This window comes from Aspergillus aculeatus, assembly GCF_001890905.1.
Source record: "Aspergillus aculeatus ATCC 16872 unplaced genomic scaffold ASPACscaffold_7, whole genome shotgun sequence".
Classification (NCBI taxonomy): domain Eukaryota; kingdom Fungi; phylum Ascomycota; class Eurotiomycetes; order Eurotiales; family Aspergillaceae; genus Aspergillus; species Aspergillus aculeatus.
In genome coordinates this window covers 298,994-321,562 of record NW_017962982.1, presented here as the reverse complement: position 1 = coordinate 321,562, position 22,569 = coordinate 298,994, and the positions used below count along the sequence as shown (strand labels likewise).

General features: G+C 55.5%; 6 protein-coding genes across 6 annotated transcripts; 3 read left to right on the top strand and 3 right to left on the bottom strand.

Annotated features, from left to right (window-relative positions):
- Positions 1-79: 79 nt before the first annotated feature.
- ASPACDRAFT_42746 (type I polyketide synthase) lies at positions 80-6,807 on the top strand (the record flags this gene model as incomplete). The annotated part of the gene is made up of 4 exons (XM_020201147.1): positions 80-343; positions 408-886; positions 940-5,902; positions 5,956-6,807. The coding sequence occupies 4 exons, from the start codon at positions 80-82 to the stop codon at positions 6,805-6,807; spliced, it is 6,558 nt and encodes a 2,185-aa protein (XP_020056505.1).
- A 3,080-nt stretch (positions 6,808-9,887) lies between these two features.
- Positions 9,888-15,228, top strand: ASPACDRAFT_118141 (uncharacterized protein; the record flags this gene model as incomplete). Its single annotated transcript, XM_020196145.1, has 1 exon — positions 9,888-15,228. A coding segment is annotated over exon 1 (4,972 nt), but the record flags the coding sequence as incomplete, so codon positions are not given.
- A 126-nt stretch (positions 15,229-15,354) lies between these two features.
- On the bottom strand, positions 15,355-16,641 carry ASPACDRAFT_42744 (uncharacterized protein; the record flags this gene model as incomplete). Its single annotated transcript, XM_020201146.1, has 1 exon — positions 15,355-16,641. The coding sequence occupies one exon, from the start codon at positions 16,639-16,641 to the stop codon at positions 15,355-15,357; it is 1,287 nt and encodes a 428-aa protein (XP_020056503.1).
- A 463-nt stretch (positions 16,642-17,104) lies between these two features.
- ASPACDRAFT_60015 (uncharacterized protein) lies at positions 17,105-17,563 on the top strand (the record flags this gene model as incomplete). The annotated part of the gene is made up of 1 exon (XM_020203512.1): positions 17,105-17,563. One exon carries the CDS (start codon positions 17,105-17,107, stop codon positions 17,561-17,563), a length of 459 nt encoding a protein of 152 aa, XP_020056502.1.
- Positions 17,564-19,108: 1,545 nt separating this feature from the next.
- Positions 19,109-19,773, bottom strand: ASPACDRAFT_118139 (DUF1772 domain-containing protein; the record flags this gene model as incomplete). The annotated part of the gene is made up of 2 exons (XM_020196144.1): positions 19,109-19,635; positions 19,704-19,773. 2 exons carry the CDS (start codon positions 19,771-19,773, stop codon positions 19,109-19,111), a joined length of 597 nt encoding a protein of 198 aa, XP_020056501.1.
- Positions 19,774-20,908: 1,135 nt separating this feature from the next.
- Positions 20,909-22,379, bottom strand: ASPACDRAFT_42741 (uncharacterized protein; the record flags this gene model as incomplete). Its single annotated transcript, XM_020201145.1, has 4 exons — positions 20,909-21,179; positions 21,244-21,637; positions 21,699-21,992; positions 22,043-22,379. The coding sequence occupies 4 exons, from the start codon at positions 22,377-22,379 to the stop codon at positions 20,909-20,911; spliced, it is 1,296 nt and encodes a 431-aa protein (XP_020056500.1).
- Between the last annotated feature and the right edge of the window lie 190 nt (positions 22,380-22,569).

The following is a 22,569-nucleotide window of genomic DNA, read 5'->3' as shown; positions in this document are numbered from 1 at the left end:
TTGCACTCTCCGAAGAGAGCATCCTAAGACAATCCATTTCCAGCAGATTAGTCCCGACAATCATCAACCACCAATCAAAATGACTATCAACTCGTCGGCCAACGGAACTTTCGATTCCATCCCTGCTTCTGCTAGCCATGCTCCCAACGGAAGAGCTGCAGGTGCCCGCCCCTCCGAGCCCATTGCCATCGTCGGTGTCAGTGGCAAGTTCGCTGGGTCAGCCAGCACCCCGGAGAACCTGTGGAAGATGCTTGCCGCTGGTGAGGGTGCTTGGTCGCGCATCCCCGAGGACCGCTTCGACGTGAACTCTTTCTACCACCCGGACAAGGACAGGGCCGGACGCGTGAGTAACCCTTGAAACACAATCCCCATGAAGAGAAGCATTCGGCGCTAACCATCCGAGATAGAACCACGCCATTGGTGGACACTTCATGGACGAGGATGTCGCCCTTTTCGATGCCGGTTTCTTCAACCTGCCCGCTGATGTGGCTAGTGCCATGGACCCTCAGCTTCGTTTGTTGCTAGAGTCGGTCTACGAAGCCATGGAGGATGCTGGTATCCCCATGGAGAAGATTGCTGGTACCGACACATCCATGTACACGGGCTGCTACGGCAAAGATTACCACGACCTGCACAGCCGTGATCCCGAGGCCATGCCCGCGCCTTTCCTCACGGGCAATGGTACCGCCATGCTTTCCAACCGTGTCTCCCACTTCTACGATCTTCAGGGTCCCAGTATGTCCATTGACACTGGTTGCTCGGCTGGTCTTGTCGCTCTGCACCAGGGTTGCCGTAGCATCCAGTCTGGAGAGTCTGAGCTGTCTATCGTTGGAGCCAGTACCACCATCTTGAACCCCGACTTGTACATCGCTATGTCTATGTTGAGGTATGCCACCCTTCACTTCATGATACCGGGATAGAGTACTGACAGAATAATAGCATGGTCGGCGAAGAGGGCAAGTGTTATGCATGGGATGCTCGCGCCCAGGGCTACGGAAGAGGAGAGGGTGTTGCCACCCTTGTGCTGAAGTCTCTCGACGCCGCTATCCGGGATGGCGACCGCGTTCACGCTGTCATCAGAGAGACCGGATTGAACCAGGATGGAAAGACCCAGACCATCACATCTCCTTCTATCGACTCGCAGGTCAAGCTCATCCAACAGTGCTACCGCAAGGCTGGCCTTGACATTGCCGACACTGGTTACGTTGAGGCCCACATGACGGGTACTCCTACCGGTGATCTTGCTGAGGCCACTGCCTTGGCTCAGACCTTCGGAAAGAGCCGTCAACCTAACGACCCTGTCTATATCGGCTCTGTGAAGACGAACATTGGTCATACTGAGCCTGTCAGTGGTCTTGCAGCTGTGATCAAGACCATCTGGGCCATGAAGCACAAGCAGATCCCACGGAACATCAACTACGAGACACCCAACCCTAAGATTCGCCAGCAGGAGTGGAACCTCACGGTCCCCACCTCGCTTACCCCTTGGCCCCAGAACAAGGCTCTGCGTGCCTCGATCAACAACTTCGGATATGGTGGTACCAACGCCCACGTCATTCTCGACGGAGCCCCTGAGCAGTTCCTTGATGCCAGTGGCCGCCAGATCGAGGAGACCCCCAGAGCGCGCGTCCACATCGTCAGTGCAAAGGATAAGGTTGCCCTGAAGGCTATGCTCGCAAATCTCGCGGAGTGGGCTCCCGAGCATCTTGATGACAGTGCTCTCGGAGATTTGGCTTACACTCTGGCTGAGCGCCGGTCCAGACTCCCCTGGATGTCGGCTGTGAGCGCTAGCTCCGTCACTGAACTAGCTGAACGCTTGAAGGAACCTACCATCAAGATGTCTCATGCCACCAAGAAGCCTCGTCTCGGATTTGTTTTCAACGGTCAGGGTGCTCAGTGGCACGCTATGGGCCGCGAGCTGATTGGAGCTTACCCCATCTTTGCTGAAAGTGTTCACAAGGCTGACAAGATCCTCAAGGGTCATGGTGCGACCTGGTCTCTGTACGAGGAACTCTTGCGCGACGCAAAGACCACCCGCGTCTCTGAGGTCAATCTGAGCCAGCCTATCACGGTCGGTCTCCAGTTGTGTTTGATTGATCTGCTCAGATCTTGGGGGGTCGAGCCATCTGCCATCACCAGTCACTCCAGTGGTGAAATTGCGGGTGCTTATGCGGTCGGTGCCCTGACATTCTCGGAGGCTCTTGCTGCTGCTTTCTACCGTGGTGAGCTTGCTCTCCGCAACGAAGCCCTCAAGTCCCTTTCTGGTGGTATGATGGCCGCTGGTCTGGGTCAGGAAGAAGCCGCGAAGTACATCGCCGACACCGACAATGGCCGTGTCGTCGTGGCTTGTGTCAACTCTCCCGGCAGTGTTACCCTCTCCGGAGATCTTCCCGCCCTCGAACAGGTAGAAGCTCGTCTACAAGCCGATGGTATCTTCGCGAGAAGACTCAAGGTTCCGCTTGCTTACCACTCGCACCACATGCTTTGCTTCGCGCAGGACTACACTGACAGCCTTACCAAGCTGCTTGCCGCTCAGCCCAAGGACGGTGACTGGGTCAACAAGGTTCGCTTCGCATCCCCAGTCACTGGAAAGGTCGTCACCTCCGCCGAGACTCTGGGTCCCAAGCACTGGGCCGACAACCTGACCAACGCGGTCCTCTTCAGTCAGTCCTTCGACGCCATGTGCTTCAACGAGGATGGGAAGCGCGAGGTCGATATGATCGTCGAGCTTGGTGCCCACAGCACTCTTGCTGGTCCTATCCGCCAGATCCTCAAGCCCCGCGAGGAGATCCCCTACGTCTCATGTTTGCAGAGAGGCATCAATGCTGTTGAGACCATGCAGAACGTTGCCTGCGAGCTTCTGAGCAAGGGATACCCTGTGTCCATTGAGGCTGTTAACTCTCCTCTTGGTGAGAAGCACCACTTCGTCCACGACTTGCCCACTTACGCCTGGAACCACTCGACCCGCTACTGGACCGAGCCTCGCGTGAACAAGGAGATCCGCCACAAGAGATTCGCTCCCCACGAGCTGCTTGGCAGTCTGCTTCCTGGTGATAACGGCCTGACCCCGACCTGGCGGAACTTCCTGCGTCTCTCTGACGTCTCTTGGCTCATTGACCACCAGATTGACGGTTCTGTCGTTCTTCCTGGTGCAGGCTACATTGCAATGGCGATCGAGGCTACGCGTCTTCTCGATGGACCCGCAGACACCATCACTGCTTTCCAGCTGCGTGATATTGAGATCACCAACGCTCTCGCTATCTCGGACTCCTCTGCGGGTGTCGAAACTCAGCTTCAGCTTCGTCCCTCCGACAAGGAGGCTGGCTGGTACGAGTTCCTGCTCTCTTCTCTGACTGCTGCCGGCACCTGGATTGTGAACTGCAAGGGCTCCGTCAAGGCCGAGAAGGATGAAAGCGCGAAGGAGGCCTCGCAAGAAGCCGCTCTTCACTCCGAGTCTTTCTTCCACCCAGGTGTCAAGCCCACTCAGGTCAGCGAGGATGCTCTGTTCGCTAGCCTGCGCCAGTCTGGTATTTACCACGGCTCATCCTTCCGCAACCTTGGGGATATCCAGACCGTTAGAAAGAAGGCCATCACTGACCTCACCATCCCCACTGTTGTCTCCGAGGCACATGACTATGTCATCCACCCCACCACTCTCGACGCCATTGTGGTAGCTGCCTACACCAACCTGCCCAAGAAGCTCCTGCAGTCCTCCATGGTCGTTCCTCGGTCCATGCGCAAGTTGACTATCCGCAGCGGTCTCAACCGCCACAGCGGCGAGAAGCTCCAGGCATTCACTGAGAACCTGAGCGCGGACAGCCGAGGATTCAGCTCCAACATTGCCGTCATCAACCAGGATGATGAGCGCTCGCTGCCAGTCTTCGAGCTGGACGAATTCTTCGCCCAGGCTGTTCCTCGTGGCGCTGAGAACCCCGATGCCAACCTTCCAATGACTTCCAAGCTGCAGTGGGAGCTCGACATCTTCACTTCCAAGCCGGCTGCTGCTTTCGCGGACTCTCTCCGCATCACGCCCACTGACCAGCAGGCGGAGTTCGAGAACAAGCTGCTACGTGCTACCTACCTCCACATTGCTGATGCTGTTCGCGAGATCGAGAAGACCGGCTACAACAAGACTTCGGAGAAGTGGGAGGCCCACATCCAACGCCTCTACGAATGGCTGAAGGAGGTTGTCAAGCTCGGAGAGACTGGAAAGCTCGCCCCTCGCAGCAAGACCTGGCCACGCACCAGCAAGGGTATGAAGCAGATGCTTGTGGATGAGCTGATCGCCAGCAAGAACGCTTCCGCTTCTCTCACCGTCCGTATCGGACAGCAGCTTGCAAGCATCATCCGTGGCGAGGTTGCACCTCAAAGCCTGGCCAAGGATGGTGACCTGGCGCAGGAATACCTGGCTGACTACCCCAAGCTAAAGGAGAGAACTGGCGCACAACTCGCTCAGATCATTGAGCTGTTCGCTGTGAAGCGTCCTGGTGCCAAGGTCTTGGGTCTCGGCGCTGGTCTGGGAGCTGCTGCTACTGAGACTGTTCTGCAGGCCTTTGCTGCCCGCGCCTCTGACGGTACCCGGTCCCTCCTGGGTCACTACACCTTCACTGCTGCCTCATCCGACTCGCTCCAGGCTGCTAGCCAGAAGCTTGCTTCTTGGTCTGACCTGATCGAGTTCAAGGCTCTCGACATCGAGAAGAACCCCCTCGAGCAGTCCTTCGAGCGTGGATATGACCTCATCATTGCCTCACAGGCATTCCAGGGCACCGAGTCCGTGCAGACCGCCCTCTCCAACGTTCAGAAGCTCCTGGCTCCTGGGGGCAAGCTGATCCTCATCGAAACCACCAAGGACCGTGCCGACTCGCAGCTCGTCTTTGCTACCTTGCCAAGCTTCAAGGAGTCCAAATCGGTCGAATCCTGGGATGCTACTTTACGCGATGCAGGCTTCTCGGGAGTTGATCTCGAGGTTGCCGATTCCGAAGAGCCCAGCCTCCAGACTCTCAGCCTGATCTTGACTACCGCCAAGTCCACCAAGTCCTCATACCCTTCCACCATCTCCATTGTCCACCCTGCCACTGTCACCCCCCCCGCTGAGTGGGTTGAGGAGCTCAGCACTGCTATCCAGGCTCGCACTGGTGTTGCTCCTATTACCGAGAACTTGGATGAGCTCGAGGCATTTGAGGACAAGGCTATCATCTTCACTGCTGAATTGGAGAAGCCCTTCGTCCACCACATTGGAGAGGCCGACTTTGGCAAGCTGCAGAAGCTTCTGGTCAACAGCCAGAACCTCCTTTGGCTGAGCGCGGGTGGTGCGATCGACTCGGAAATTCCCGTCTACGGCCAGACCCAGGGTCTCCTCCGTACTGTGCGCCAGGAAGATGCTGGCAAGCGTTTGATCCAGCTTGACTTCACTGCCGCCACCGACCTGATCCCCTGGACCAACGACAAGATTGGCCACATTGTGGATGTGTTTGAGCAGAGCTTCGATTCCAGCCTCACTGCTGCCGACCGTGAGTGCGAATACTCGGTCAAGAACTCGACCCTCCACATCTCCAGAGCCTACCCTGATCTGGATGTTCAAGAACTCTCTGATATTACCCCCGTCTCCCTCAACAAGTCTGACTCGACCTACTTGATTGTTGGTGGTATGGGTGGTATTGGTCGGTCCATTGTGTCCTGGCTCATGGAGAACGGAGCTAAGAACTTGCTCGTTGTTTCCCGCAAGGCAGAGGCCAGCTCTGAGGTGCCCGACATGCAGGCCGCGGCCAAGGCTGACGGTTGCAACCTTCAAATCCGCTCCTGCGACGTCTCTGATGAGCAGGCCTTGGTGAAGCTGCTGAAGGACACTGCTGATGTTCTCCCCCCTGTTCGTGGTGTGATCAACGCGGCCATGGCCCTCGAGGTAAGCATAACTCCTCCTCATGCTTCGATTCATAACATGCTAACACTATCTAGGATACGGTGCTCGAGCGTATGACCTACGACCAATGGCAGAAGGGTATCCGGGCCAAGGTCGACAGCAGCATCAACCTTAACACCCACTTGCCCAACCTTGACTTCTTCATCTTCCTCTCTTCGGTCACTGGTGTGGCTGGCCACACTTCCCAGTCCAACTACACTGCGGGTAACACCTTCCAAGATGCCCTGGCACGTCACCGTACCCTTCAGGGCGAACCCGCTATTGCCCTTAACCTGAGTGCCATCAAGGGTGCTGGTTGGGTTGCCTCGCAAGGAGCTGAGGGTGAGCAGGAGGTGCTCAAGCGTGTGGAGCACCTGGGTGCAGTCTCCGCCGATGTTGACTTTGTCCTTGAGTTGCTCGAGAAGTCCATTCGGGAGCCCCGCCCCACCAGCCCCGCCGACAGCCAGGTCGTCGTGGGTCTCGCCCGGGATGATGCTATTCCCGAAGACTCTGTCACTCGTCTCGACCGCCGCTTTGGCACCCTTCGTCTGTCTACCCCGCGCGGAGCATCCTCCGACGCTGCCGAGGCCTCCGGCAATGCCGACAGCCTCGCCGTCCTCAACCGCGCCCTAGCTGCTGGCCCTGTGTCCAAGGCCGACGCTGTCAAGCTGATTGTGGATGTGGTTGCCGGCAAGACGGCCTCCATCTTCAACATCGAGCAGGAAGTCATCGACCCGAGTTTGTCGCTGTCCAAGTACGGTGTCGACTCCCTGGTCGCAGTCGACCTGCGCAACTACCTGGCTACGAGCCTCAGGGCCAGGGTGTCCATCTTCGACATCCTCCAAACCCCGTCTTTGGCGGAGTTCGGCGCCCTGCTGGCGGAGAAGAGCGAATTGATTGCCAAATAGATACCCCCCACGACAGGAGGCGGCTACGGAGAATTACGACTTGCATGTACCTTGTGTTTCTAATTCCGGGCATAGATTGGGGGCTCAGTTTGTCGATTGTTTCCGAACTTGACTACATCGTTTGCTTTTAATTCGCTTGTACCTAGATTGAACTGCTTCTAATTTGGATAATTGAAACTCTATACCAGTCAACTCTTTCTCTTGTTTGTAATCGATAGACTCGGACTTGCAGCATCTCCGATCCGACCTCGCTGTTTGGCACTTGGATTCGGCTAGGTCGGGTAGCGGTGTAGGTAACTAGACGCTAAAGTCTTGGAAAGGTGTTCTCCATGAGTCTAAGGAGTCTAAGGATCATAAAGCAGCTTATGTTTCTGGTTGAGAAGTTATGCTGAAGTATACCTAGTACTAACTTGAAAACTAGACCCGATGCAGACGAGGAGCCTCATTGCTTGGGGAGGGCACGTGCCTTTCTCGGCTCGGTGTTTTTCTCTTAGCCTCGTCTCGCCTCGCCTCGGAGTTTCTCCCCTTCGCTTCTTCTTAAAGTTTCGCTGCTGCATAAAACGTGTCTTCCATGCATGTCATCTGCAAGTCACACTACAGCAATGCTTCACTGCAGATTTCTGGTCTAGGCTTCATGACCATCTCTCATAAGCCCATGGACCGCCCGAATCGGCAAATCCGAGGATCATCATCCCGGAACTTGACTCCACCGCAGCGACTATTCGACCATGCCGGAAGCGCGCGGCTTACGTACTTCCAAGCAGGGCTGATACACTCGTCGCTGAAGGATCCATCTTCAGCGGTTCAGTCTGTTCATGAAGGACACATCATATGGCATCTGCTGTCAGCACTCACCTCGCGAAGGAGCTTGCCTACAGCACTTGGCTCATGCAGCCGTTGGGGCCATGGCTTGGAATCAGAAAATCTTGGAATGTCGTGGTTAGAAGGAGTTGATACCATGTTTTATCGCATGGTATCGGGTGGTTTAGGATGGCACGGCAAGTGCAGTGGTCTTTGAATATGAGAGAGAGGCTTCTACCGGCAAGCAATATATAAGGTGCGAAACCTTGCACCAATCTTGAACCTGGAGTCATAGACCGTCTCATAACAACTTGCTTGCACAATAGGGCGGCATAAGTTCCTTTTTTGAATCATTATACACTTTCACAGCCCGTGTTTGCGCAATAGACTAGACGCGCTTTTTCTTTTATCTTGCTAGACCACGCGTGCCTCATTTGCCCTTCAAGCCTGCCATATACCCTTTGTTCGAACTATCCATCTCAAGCTCTAGACGACTCTTCTACCCCTTACGACCCTTTTAAACCGGAGACGCGTTGAAACTGAGAGAGCAACCATGGCGTCTTCAACCTCCATTTTGAACAATGATATTGCCGTCGTCGGCTACTCTCTGAAGGTGGCAGGAGCAGACGACCCAGAGGAATTCTGGAACCTGCTCTGTACCGCTGAATCCCAACACCGAGAGGTGCCCCTCGACAAGATCCCCTTCGAATCCCACTGGCGCAAGATTGACCCTAATCGTCGGTGGTACGGCAACTTCCTCAACGACTCCAGCGCCTTTGACCACAAATTCTTCAAAAAGAGCCCCAGGGAGGTGGCATCACAAGACCCGCAGCAACGCCTGATGATGGAGGTTGCTTACCAGGCAGTGCAGCAATCAGGGTATTTTAGCTCACAGGATACTGATCAGCACGTGGGATGCTATTTGGGGGTCTGCAACTCCGACTACGAGACGAATGTCGCCTGCCATGAGCCGAACGCCTTTACGACCACGGGAAATCTTCGGAGCTTTATCGCTGGTAAGATCAGTCATTATTTCGGCTGGACTGGTCCGTCGATGACGCTTGACTCTGGGTGTTCCACTGCGGCAGTTTCGGTGCATATGGCATGTCAGGCCATCTTGGCAGGTGAATGTACGGCTGCCCTCGCTGGCGGCGTGAACGTTATGACCAACGGACTATGGTTTCAGAATTTAGCTGGCGCCTCTTTCCTCAGTCCGACAGGCGCATGTAAGCCCTTTGACGCGAGCGCCGACGGCTACTGTCGCGGTGAGGCTGCAGCTGTGGTGTTTCTGAAGAAAATGTCGCAAGCGGTCAACGATGGGGACGTGATTCTGGGATGTATCTCTGGAACGGCGGTGTATCAGAACCTGAACTGCACCCCTATTTTTGTGCCCAACTCCCCATCTCTTTCGAGCTTGTTCGCACACGTCACGCAGAAAGCCGGGCTGAACCCGCAGCAGATCTCCTTGGTCGAGGCACATGGCACCGGTACCGCTGTGGGGGATCCTGCGGAGTATAGCAGTATCCTGGAGGTGTTTGGTGGATTGAAAAATCGACAAATTCCCATGACTATTGGTTCCGTCAAGGGATTGATTGGACACACAGAGAGTGCTTCCGGAGCGGTCGCATTGATCAAGGTCCTCTTAATGATTCAGGAGCAGAAGATCCCGCCCCAGGCTAGCTTTCAATCTCTTAGTCCTCATCTCAAGGCGTCGAGTTCTGATATGCTTGAGATAGCAACTTCCATGAAAGACTGGAATATTGAGCACCGTGCTGCCTTGATTAACAATTACGGCGCTTCGGGCTCGAACGCCTCCCTGGTCATCACTCAGCCTCGGCAGCATGACGGGGCTGGATTGACAGCAATTCATGAGGAGGGACTGAAACATCCTTTCTGGCTAAGTGCCCTCGATGAGCGGAGCCTGCTTGAGTATGTCACCAAGCTGAGATGTCTGATTCGGTCCAAAGCAGTTTCAGCAAGAAACATTACCCTGGCAAATCTGTCTTTCAATGCCTACCGCCAATCCAACCACAATCTATCCACCCATGCTATATTCAGCGCAAATTCAATCTCCGATTTGGAAGGTAGCCTGACGGCTTACATAGAAGGAACCAACAGGGACTTTTCAAATACCGCTAAAGCGAACCCAACAAGACCAGTGATTCTCTGTTTTGGTGGTCAGATCTCAAGGTTCATTGGATTAGACCGAAATGTCTTTGATGGTGTCCGTGTTCTGCGAGACCACCTCAACCATTGCGACTCCACTCTACAAGGATTGGGCTATGGCGGTTTGTATCCTGAGATCTTCCAGACCTCACCGGTGGAGGATCCGGCAAAACTTCAAACAATGCTGTTTGCCCTGCAATATTCTGTGGCCCGAACATGGATAGATAGTGGTGTGAAAGTTGCGGCCGTCGTGGGTCACAGCTTTGGTGAACTGGTAGCGTTGTGTATTTCCGGCGTCTTGAACTTCGAGGATGCTCTTCGTGCCATTGCGACGCGAGCTGAACTTTTGCAAAAGCTATGGGGCCAGGAGCGCGGGGCGATGATGGCTATTGAAGGCGATCTGAATTTGGTTGAAAAGTTGCTGGCTGCTGCGCATCAGCTCACCCCAGCCGAGAATGCTGCCACAATTGCTTGCTATAATGGGCCTCAGAGCTTCACTTTGGCAGGATCAAGCAAGGCCATTGATGCCGTCTCGGAAACCGTCTCCAGACACCCGGACTTTGCCTCAATACGCACACGGAGACTGAATGTCACTCACGCTTTCCATTCTACGCTTGTTGAGGAGCCTCTTTTGCAGGAACTGAGAAAGCTCGGGCAAAGCATCACCTTCTCGCAAGCCACGATTCCAATGGAAAGGGCAACTGAGACGGCTAATGAGCCTCTAGCATCCAGCTTCTTCGCACATCACATGCGCAGTCCGGTCTATTTCGACCATGCAATTCAGCGACTGGCGAAGAAATACCCCTCTGCCATATTCTTGGAGGCAGGCTCCAACTCGACCATCACAGGTATGGCGCGTCGGGCCCTTGGGGTGCCGCCCGAGTCTCACTTTCAAGCCGTGAATATTACCAATGGGGCTCAAGGCCTGAACAACCTCACTGACATGACCACCTGCCTTTGGAAAGAGGGCGTGAGTGTTACCTACTGGCCGCATCACAGATCACAGACCTATGAGTATGGTCCTATACTAATGCCAGTCTATCAATTTGAACGAAGCAAACACTGGCTCGACGTGAAGATACCGCAAGAGAAGGTGTCCAACATAACTGAGAAAATTCCAGACGAGCCTGCTCCCGAGTGTCTTTACACATTTGTTGGATACCAGGACCCCAAGCAGCGTGTGGCTCGGTTTCGGATCAACTCAGCAACTCAAATGTTCCGAGACCATCTCAAGGGTCACACAATCGCACAAACTGCCCCCATTTGTCCTATGACGCTGGAAGTCGATATGGCTATTGAGGCCCTGGGGAGCTTGCAGCCGGCTCTCCGAGACCCGAAGCATATTCCTCGAGTCCACAATATTCAGAGCAAATCCCCGTTATGCGACGACCCTTCTAGAGCAGTGTGGCTTGACTTGAAAGAAGGCGAGGGAAGTGCCCGTGGTACCGCTTGGGAATTTTGCCTGGCAAGCTCGGGCGGGTCCGGCTCCGCAAATACTGTGCACGTCTCAGGAGAGATCACATTTGGCTTAACTGAAAGCCCCGAGGCCCTTGCCGAGTTCTCTCGATATGGGCGCCTCATTGGTAACCATCAGCGCTGTCTAAAAATTCTCAATTCATCCGATGCAGACGACATTATCCAAGGACGGAATATCTACCGGGCGTTCTCTGAAGTTGTGGATTATGGTGTTGAGTATCAAGGCCTCCAGAAGCTGGTCGGCAAGGGCAACGAATCGGCTGGCCGTGTGCTCAGGAAGCATGCCGGAGAGAGCTGGCTCGATATGCATCTTTCGGATTGCTTCGCCCAGGTGGGTGGAATCTGGGTAAATTGCATGACAGACTTGCATCCTAGCGAGATGTATATCGCAAATGGACTAGAACGCTGGCTTAGATCTCCCAAGATGGGATCCAGGTATAGCCAGATCGAAGCATGGGATGTCATCGCCCGCCATCATCACCTTGAGGACGAGAAGGCGTATATGACTGATGTCTTCGTCTTCGACTCCGCCACGGGTGAGCTGGCAGAGATCATGCTGGGCATCAAGTATACCAGGGTCTCGAAACAAGCAATGAGTCGGATGTTGACTAGACTGACTCCTCGTTTGGCGAACAAAGCCTCGACGCCGTTAGATATGGCTCCCCCGGTTACTTCCGACATCCACACCGTCAGTGCAGCAAACCCGGCGAAGATCAGTCCGGCACCTAAGCCCCAAATGCTGGTCGATCTCCCTTCCTCAGATATAGATATATCAAGAGGAGTCAAGGCGGTACTGGCAGAACTGTCTGGCCTTGACACTGTTGACATTAAAGACAGCACCCAGCTCTGCGACATCGGCATCGACTCACTCATGAGCATGGAGATGGGTCAGGACTTGGAGCAAAGGTTTCACTGTTCGATTCCAATGTATGACCTGGCGGATCTCACAACTGTGCGTAGCCTGGTTGACTACATCCGTGGCACTGTTACAGTCATTTCTTCTGAGGATGATCACTCATCGTCGGCGGAGTCGGTCAGCGACGTGTTTTCCGACTCTGCAACTACTGTATCCAGCGACCTGGATGTCTCAATAGCCGGTGGACTTGGCGCTTTTCTTGCCGAGTTTCTGGGTGTAGCTGAGCACGAAATCAGGAATGATGTTCCACTCGGAGAACTTGGAGTCGATTCGCTTCTCTCCATGGAGCTGTCCGCTGACCTGGAGTCCAAATTCGGCCTACACTTTCCCCATGGACAGATTCTACAGGAGCTTACGGTCACAGACATTGAGCGTAGGATGAACAAGTCACTACCCACAACTCCGGGGTTTTCTACCCCTAGCGAGCTCGCAAGCCCCACTCCAGCCCCAGAGACCGCAAAGTCCTATTTTCCGGATCGAGACCTCCAGTTGCCGTCCGAAGCTGTCATGGACGCCTTCACTGAAGTCAAAGATCTTACGGACGAATACATTGCTGAATTCAATGGCTTAAATTACATGCAAACTATCAATCCTGCCTTGGTGCAGATGTGTGTCGCCTTGATAGTTGAGGCTTTCGAGCAGCTTGGGTGCTCTTTACGCGCTGCCGTTCATGGTCAGGCCTTGCCACGAATTGAATACCTACCCAAGCATGAACGTCTGGTTGAGTATATCTACCAGGTTCTGCAGAACGAGGGTAAATTGGTCAGAGTGGAAGGCAATACGATCATTCGAACACACGCACCCGCCCCTGTCGAGTCCAGTGAGATTATTTTAAAAAGACTAATTCAGGATTATCCTGATCATACCAAGGCCCACCAGCTAGCCTATTTCACAGGCAGGAGACTGGCCGATGTGCTCAGCGGAAAGGCGGATGGTCTTCGGCTGATCTTTGGCAACGAAGAAGGTCGCCAATTAGTGTCTAGTCTCTACGGGGACTTTTTGTTTAACAAATTGCACTACAAAATGATGGATTCTTTTCTTCAGCGGCTGATCGAAAGACTTCCTTCCAGTGAAGGACCCCTGAAAATCATGGAGATGGGTGCTGGAACGGGAGGCACCACCAAGCAGCTTGTGCCGGCTTTGGCCCGTCTGAATATTCCGGTTGAATATACCTTTACCGACATCTCGCCATTGTTTCTTGCCAGCGCCCGCAAGGAATTCAAGCAGTATTCGTTCATGAAGTTTCGGGTTCATGATATTGAGAAAGCTCCCGCCGATGATCTGCTAAGCAGTCAACATATCATCATCGCGAGCAACGCTGTGCATGCTACTCGCAGCTTGACGGAGTCGACCAAGAACATTCGGAAGGCCCTGCGGCCCGATGGCTTTCTTATGATGCTGGAGATGACGCAGCCTCTTATTTGGATCGATATGATCTTTGGTCTATTGGAAGGATGGTGGCTGTTTGATGACGGTCGGCGCCACGCGGTAGCCGATCCTGTCCGATGGGAGACTGCCCTCCACGCTGCGGGGTATGGCCAGGTAAACTGGACGGACGGAAAATGCCCTGAGGTCGGAATCGAGCGCATCGTGGTCGCGATGGCTTCCCAAGGGCCAAGGTATGAACACCGCCACTGTTCCTTGCCTCAACCTCGAAGCCCACCTGCTGACGCCGACTCGGTGACCCGACAGGCAGTAGTGGATAATTACATTCAGCAATATACTCAGGGCTTCAGCGCTAAAGTTCCCGAAGCATCAACGAAGAAGCCTTCATCTGGGGCCGTGATGCTTGTGACTGGGGCCACCGGGGGTCTAGGCTGTCAGCTGGTTAGCCATCTCGCACATCATTCCGACGTCGCTACTGTGATTTGCCTTAATCGCCCCGCCCGCAACAGCAAGACACCATCAGAGCGCCAGCACGAAGCCCTATCCATGCGGGGGATCACAATGGGCGCCCAGGCGCTTTCAAAACTTCGGATCCTCGAGACTGATACATCCAAGCCCTTCCTCGGTCTATCCCCAGCGGAGTATGCTCAGCTCGCTTCGAAAACCACACACATCATCCACAATGCCTGGCCCATGAGCGGCAAACGGCCTGTTGAGGGCTTTGAGCCGCAGTTCCAGGTCATGCGCAACCTTCTTGACTTGGCTAGTTATGCCTACAGTGGCTCCAAGATCCACTTTCAGTTGATCTCCTCAATCGCCACGGTCGGCCATTATCCTATCCACACCGGCAATCCTAACGTACCTGAATCGCGACTACCTCTACAATCCGTTTTGACCAATGGGTACGGTCTCGCCAAGTTCATCTGCGAGCGCATGCTGGATGAAACCCTTCACCGCTACCCGGACATGTTCCAGCCCATGGCCGTCCGTTTAGGGCAAGTAGCAGGGTCACGAGTCAGTGGATACTGGAATCCGCAGGAGTATCTGCCTTTTCTTCTTAAATCCTCACAGACGCTCGGGTGTCTCCCGGACTTGAAGGGAACTGTTTCGTGGACGCCTGTTGAGGACGTGGCGGCCACGTTGGGGGATCTGCTCCTTTCGGGCGAAGGAGTGGAGATGGCAAACAGATATCCGATCTACCACATCGAGAATCCCATCGGACAACCATGGGAAGATATGATCCCCTTGCTGGTTGAAGGTCTACGGTTCAACGCGGCAACAGCCCGCCTGAAGGAGGGGCAAGATTCGAGGGCCAAGAATGGAGTCGTCACTACCGTGCCCTTCGAAGAATGGATCCATCGAGTCCGTACATTCGCTGGACCAAGTGACGAGAACCCTGCCTCTTTGATGGTCGACTTTCTGGAGGAGCACTTTCGTCGCATGTCGTGCGGGGGTTTAAGGCTAGAAACAGTGCGGTGCCGTGAGCATTCAGCCACGCTAGCAGGGGTGGGGCCTGTGGATGTTGAGGTGGTGAGACGGTATCTTCAAAGTTGGAAGAAGATGGGATTCTTGAGATGATTTCTTGACTCTATATTCAAGAGGGTGGAATCTGTCAAATTGTGTTTACTTTGCCTGTCTGCCTTGTTAGCGCTTATGAGCGAGTACTGTCTTATCTCAAAGTAAGTTTTTTTTTTTTTCCTAAAAAAGATCAATAATCATTTGTTCAATAATTCTACCAAGCGAAAATGGAACTCACGAAACCATTTCCCCTACGTTCAACCCACCATTAATGCTACGATAATCTACGATTCTGGCTCGCTGGGGTCATAAACTTCGATTGCATAATCATAGCCCCCCTCGTTGGGGTCCTGGAATTCCTCGGAGCCCGAATCGGTCTCCTCATCATCCTCGGCATACAGGCCCTCAATTCTGTTACCGTCTTCATCGAGACGAAACAGGCCTCGTCGCCGATCCACCCACGGCAGATCGGGATCATACAGCTCCTTCCCACTCATGAGGGCCGTGTACGTTCCGTGCAGCGACTCCGGCAAGCCGCTGGGCAGGACCGGGAACGGCGACTGGGGCATCATGGGGGTGCCCTTCATCTGCTGGTACATCAGCTGGGCGCGCTTGATGCGGCGCCGCATGAACAGCCAGTCGTACTCGCGGTCCGTCCTGCCGTCGGGCGCCTGGATCTCATCCTGCAGCAGCTTGCGCATCTCCGGCCGGAACGCGCGGGTCCGCAGGCAGGCGGGCTTGGTGCGTCGGGCCAGATCGCAGAGCATGTCGAAGGTCAGCTCCCAGGAGGTGCCCTTGGTGTCGTTCTCCAGGCTCCGATCGCGCCAGTGCAGCAGCAGCATCCCCTCCAGGTACTGCGCCGGCTTCATCACGCGCACCATCCGCGGCAATTCCCGCTCCCCTCGTGCTTCTCCTCCTCCATCCTTTGAATCTGGTTCCACACTCACCATGGTATAACACTCCCAATCCCCATCCTCGCTCGGATTATGCCGGAAGGTCGGACACGGCATGTGCCAGAAATACGGCTCGTGCGCGAACAGCCGCACCATGACCACGTGGCGCGGGTGCTCGACGCTATCGGGGGAGTCCGGTTCCGGGCCCTGACTCCAGAGCCGATGGTGGATGGCGGGGATGTACGGGCCCCGCTGCACGAAGAAGACGTGCGCGGGCGCCCACCATGCGTCTTCGAGGCGAAAGTCCCGGTCCGCGGGCCAGTGGCGGCTCGGCCCCGAGGGCCAGTGGTGCATGCACGCCAGCGTGTCGGTCACGGTGCGCGGCGTGTCGTCTAGTCCGGCGGCTTGCAGGACGGCGATCGCCCCGCTCATTTGGTGGCCCGGGATGTCGAGGTCAATGCATGGGTCCATGAAGAGGCTGTCCCGCCAGTTGAGCGTGCGGAAGAGGGCCCGGTTGAGGAGCGCCACGGGGATGTCGTTGTGCTCGAGGTGGGTGGTTAGGCGTTGCACCCAGGGGAGGGTGATGGGGTCTCCTGGGGTGTAGGTGAAGGGTTTTTGGGGGAAGATCTTGCGGTGGGGGCGGCGGCCGGGGTGGGCGAGGAGGGTTAAGGGGGGCATGGTTGCGGTGCCACGGGATGCGGTGGCCTGGGTTTGGGGTTGGGGTGGGTTGGTCTGGGCTTGGGGTTGGGTCATTGGTTTCCAGGTGGTAATTGGTGGACTTTCGTGGTGGAGAGGTGGTTTTATAGGATGAGGGTGAGGGTTGGTTAGGGCTGGAGGTTTCCGGGTAGGGGATTGGGGTCCTTTGTATGGGGTTGTCTTTGTGGGAGCGGGTTGATTGTGGTGAGCTGGGGGTTACCGGTTGGATTTGAAGATGAATGAGACTGCGGAATTGAGTGTCTTTGTTGCGTTCGGGGGAATTCGGCTGAGATGTGGTATATAAATCAGTTGCAATTGAGGGCGAGTGTCAACATCACTGTTTGATACGTGCAGTACATTTTCAGCTGGAGATCGGACTTGTACATCGCAGCCCGACTTAGCCAACAGTTCCCCGATCAAACAGCTGAAACCCCAGGAATCTCCAATGGAGCACCACGGTTCAACTTTCCAAGGCCTCCCCCGCCCCGCCCCCGGCGACACCGACCTCGGCGAGGTCGACATCCACGACATCAACAAGGTCCTGCTCCTGCGCGTGCTCTACAACAACGCCCGCCTGGTCACCCCAATCTCCCGGCCCTTCGACTTCGACCTCGCCCGCCAGGTCATGGCCACCCCTATCCTCACCACCGACCTGCCCGACGTCCGATCCTGGCTCTCCATCTCCACCTTCTGCGGCCGCGTCATCGGCGTCGCCTTCACCAGGACCACCGCCCAGGGCTGGATCTACGATCAGCTGAATGGGGCGGGTGCGTTCGAGCACGCGGTGCACCGCGCGAGGCAGTTGACCGGTGAGTCGGCTAGGTGGCTCGGGGGTGCGGTGCCAGATCGGGAGAGGGAGTTGGAGGGGACGCCGCCGCCGCCGTATCGTGAGAGGGAGAACTGACATTGTTGGGTTTTGGTGGGGTAGTGAAGATGATTTCAATGAAAGAAAGAATTGCTCCTGATGGAGATTTATATCTATGATAGGTGTGCTTTGTTTGGTTTGAAGGGTTTGTTTCTGCTCGTATGTTCTTTGGTTGATCGGTGTTATTTGTTTTCTTGCTTTGCTTGCTTAGGGTTCTCGTAAGAGATGGAGTCCAGTTGGTCTGTTGTGCGAGGGGGATGCGGGGATCAGCTTGACTCAATTGAATAGTGTCCAGACCGCCACTCGGTCCTAAGTCGATGCTGTATTCCTTGACGTTTACCGCTCGAGATAGTGTACATGGTCTTCCTCTACCTTGATATGATTACTCTAGGTAACCTACGGTTAGTCAACAACCTGATCCACCGGAGGTCGACTTTCTCTACGAATACCGTATGCTCCGAACCCATGCAGCCGAGACTCTCATGAGCCTTGATATTGCCCGATGCACCCACTGTTTCCCTCTTCACCAACTGTATCGCGAATCCTGCCACCCGCGGTGCCGAACCTGCCCCGGCTTTGGCCCCTATCTCTATATCCCCACTCTCTCGCGGGTGTGTTTGCAGTGCGTTCTGAGACATAGGCGATACCGCGTCGCCACCCTCCATGATGTGTCTGCCTGTTACGGTTCGCTGGAGGACCGGCGGGATCTCCCGGTCGTCTCCTGCATTGATTTTCTCGAAGGTCGATACAGCTCCGACCGGCTGATTGACGTGGCGGAAGCTAAACTCATGTATCGACAGCAGTGACGGCAGCGGTTCGGCAGTAGTAGTCGCGAGATCGAATCCGCACCCCAGAAATGGACTTATCGGCTGCAACCCGACACGGTACCATGCGCGGCTGCGGTTGACCCTGTGGCGTTTCCGTACTGGGACCCGCACACCCTCGTAGCCGAGCCGGGGGTGTACTGCTACGGGTGCACGAAGTACCGGGAGACATCCCGGGACAAGATCAAGCGCAACCCGAGAAAGCGGCGGAAGTACTACTATGCCTGGAACACGGCGTCCCCGGGGAGCAAGGGGGTGGATCGCGCGTTTTGTGTCCCGGATCTCCCACGGCACTTTTCGACGTGTCCGCACGTGGTGCGTAGGCTTAGGAGGGGGGAGGATCACACCGCGTTGAGGTTTGGTGAGTCGGTTGGGAGGATCATTCAGGTGGACGCCTGGTGGGGAGAGGGGTGCTGGACGGTCTGCGCGGGTGGATAAGAAGTAGGGTTGGTTGGGGCTGTGGATGTCTGGTGGTTTTTGCTGGGTTGGATTTGATGCTGATTGATGCTGTCTACCTTGCGACGGTATTAGATGCGGGCAGCTGCCTGTGGGAAGGATACTGCTCTGATGTTGAGGTGTTTGCGAGGGATTGCCTAACGTAGAAGTAGAAGAAGAGTAAGGTTGCAAGCGCCTGTTTGTCTTTCCATTCTATCAATCCAGAATTGACTATACTTGCCCGAAATCCATAAATCGATACAAACGACTGTGCCCCATCACGAACACCAACTCCATCCACACCCTCAAGTCTCGTACAGTACAGTCAAATCACTGCGGCTGCAAACCCGCACAACCCGCCAACCAGCGGCAACAGACTCCGCACCGCATTCAGCACCGCCCACCGCTTCAACAGCCCGCTGGTCCTCTCCGCCTCCTCCTCCGCCTTCTCCTCCGCCGCCGCCGTCCCCTCCCCCTCCCCCACCAATCGCATAAGCTCACAATCCGTCCCCCGCATCACCACCCCCGTAAACGGGACAACCCCCACCGTCAACACCGCTGCAGCCGCATACCACCGCCCGGGACTGGCATAGCTACTACTGCTGCTGCTACTGAGGAACTGCAGCAGCTGCGGCGGCTCGACAGCCCGCGCCACCGTCCAAGCGAGGTAGACGAACGCGGCGGCCGTGCCCGCGGCGACCGGTGCGTTTTGGGTTGTGCTGGCGGTGGAGATTCTTTTCCAGATCTTCAGGGCTGTAGGTGAGGTCCGGGGGATCTGGTGGGTTGGGTCAGGGTCAGGGTCCGGAGACAGGAGGGCGGGGATGGTGATCAGGCTTTGGGAGGCGATGGTGCCTTTGTGTTGGATTAGTTCATCGGGTTCAGGGGGTATGAATGGAAGGGTGGGATTGGGATGAACGCACCGGATAGCCAGGCGGCGCCGGTGAAGCCGATGGCTTGGGCGGTGCGGTAGGCGAGGGGGTTTGTGGTCATTATGTCTGTGCTTGGCTAGAGGTGAGAGGAGCTGGGCTGTGATCGCTGTAGATTGGAGTTGGGAAATTTGGTGTGGGATGTTTGGGGGACTGGGTTCTGTGTAGGAGGCATAAGTTGGGGGTTGGCGTGCCTACGTCAGAAGCTGTTTTATACGAGTACGGAGAGGTCGGTATATTCGTAGGGCTGATGTAAAGTCGTAGGGCTGAAGTGGGGGTGGGGAGGCCCGCTTTCCCGAGACGATGACGGCATGACTTGACTTGTTCCGGGGGTTGGGGTGTCTTTCTTATCGGAGACCGGAGTATAAGGAAAGAAGGGCCTTGCGAGATTGAGGCTGTGTTTCAAACGTAAGGAGGCTGTGAGTTAGTGATTCAGCAAAGTCTCCCATGTGTAGTTGTTATTGGTCTTTTCGCCCTGGTGTACAACTCTACACATACACTTGAAGCGAATATAACTCAGCTACCTTGAGTCCTTCAATGGAATCGATGAAAGGACTATCCGGGCCGGCGCATAGGCACAAGGCTCTCAGAGGCTAGCATTGTCTGTACACGATGGGTGCAAAAAACACTTCCACTCCCGAGATACTGTACGTATGCAGCATTTATCACGCGCTCAATATGCCCAACTCATCCTTGTTTCTGTGACTCACCCAAAACACCTTTCCCAAGAGAAAGACAGCACGCATCCCCAGAGATCAAGCCACTGCTCCCTCCCAAACCCAAGCTTCTGCAATACTACCCCCAACCAGCTCCTTCCCCATCCCCGGCAGCCCACATACAAACACCTTCACCTTACCCTAATCCCCGTCAAAACCTACAAGATTCACCCTCAACAACGCCTCATCAATCCGCCCCTCCCTAACTCTTACCCTCCGATTGCGCGAGGCCGTGGTCGCTCGCTGACTTATAAGTGAAATTACCACAGGATTAAGGAAAGGATGTCCAAGAACCGCAGAATCCGACGGGACATCTTCAACTAAGATGAAACGGTGCTGCCGCCACTATGTTGAGCCATATCATCCTGTCGCACCTCCTCAGGGGACTTGCAATGACCCTAGGCAATTGGAAATGTCGCAGAAACCCCCAACACATGAACTTTTCCCTTCTTATATACTATCCATGAAAGCGACTCATCAATACTATTCTACCCTGGACACACTGATCACCACCCTCCCATGCTCAAGCAACCGACACTCCCCCACGCTCAACACCGGCACCCGCGCAAACAGCGCCGTCCACTGCTCCATCGTCCGGAACGCCGTCCCCCGGCACGCGATCAGATGTAACGCCAGACGATTCCCCTGCGGCGAGCCGAACCGCCCATTCCCGGGATCGAAGAAGTCGTCCACCAGCAGGGTCGAGCGGGCGTCCATGGCCTCGGCCAGATGTGCCAGGATCTTCTGGCTCTCCCTGTATAACCCAGTACTTAAGCACAATCCCACACTCCAAAGTCACGATTACCAGGAAAACCCACCGATCAGGATGATCCATCAGGATATGGCTGAGCAGATACACCGCCGCCCCGCGGACGGGCTGCTCATCGAAGAAATCATGCTTGGTCCAGCTCACCCGCTCTCGGAGTTCGGGGTTAATGGTGGTGCTGGACGGGCTGCTCGGGGCTTCGTCCGCGTAATCCTGCACGATGAAGCGCATGCGCGGGTATCTCTGTGCCAGACGCAGGGAGTGATGGCCGCGGCCGCCGCCTACGTCGACCACTAGCGCATCTTCCGGGCAGAAGGTGGCGAGGTCGATGATGTCTTCGAGGGGAGTGGGCGCGTTCATGCGAAAGTAGCCCTCCATTGCGTTGTCGAAGCGCTGGCCGCGCGGCGGATCGGTTTGGTGGTAGTAGTCGTAGCAGGGGATGTTTGCTGATTTTGTGGCAGGGTTAGTCGTTGCTTAAACAGTCGCTTGAAAAATTATAAAACTTACTGTCAAAAGCCATTTCGAAGGCGCTTCGATGGCGCTCGTCCGGGATGTGGTAGTTGTTCTGCGCGGCATACCGCGATAACCACGATGCGCAGCGCAGACCATCGTCTACCCTGTTCCATTCTGGTGGATCAGTCGCGGGACTATCACGAAGATATATCGAGGGGGCTGACAGGTAATGAATCCAGTCCCGGATGTAGGGATCCTGCAGAAGCTCGGTGCGCGGGTTGCGCTGGAAATGGCCGGGAACAGGCTCGTCCAAGAGACGGCTGGCGGCGCATTGTCTCAGTGCACAGCCTGAAACTCCTGTTAGTGGGGGGGATGGTCGGGGACCGGCGTCAACCCACGAAACAGCGCAGGGGTGGCGTCGTCGCCAACGCCCCTGAGAAGGGTTGAAGCAGCCACCGGCTCGGTCGTCTCACACAGCCGCGTGATGATGTCCGTCTCCAGCAGAATCGCCAGCGCGGCGGCCGTATGCGACGACGCCGCGGTCTGCGACAGCCACACCTCCGGGGCCGTGGTGGACACGGCCAGTTCCTCGCACGCAGCGCTCAGGGCTGCCCGTGCAGTGGTGACATCCCCACCCTCCTTCGTGGTGGCGGCGTGTCGCTGCGCTTGCGCCATGACACGGTTTGCAATGCACACGATGTTATCGGCTTGGTGCTGCTGTGCTTGGTTGGCCATGGGGTCTTTTGTTGTCGGCTGTTACTGGAAGCTGCCTCCAGGAGCAGGTGCTGTGAGTTATTGTCGGAAGACTAAGATGCTGGGTCCTGGGGGTTTCTCCGGCTCTGATATCCTCTGCAGTCTGATCGTCAATTACACTGTGGCTGAATTAGCTTTCTTTATCCATGGTATATCGTCCATGATTCAGGTC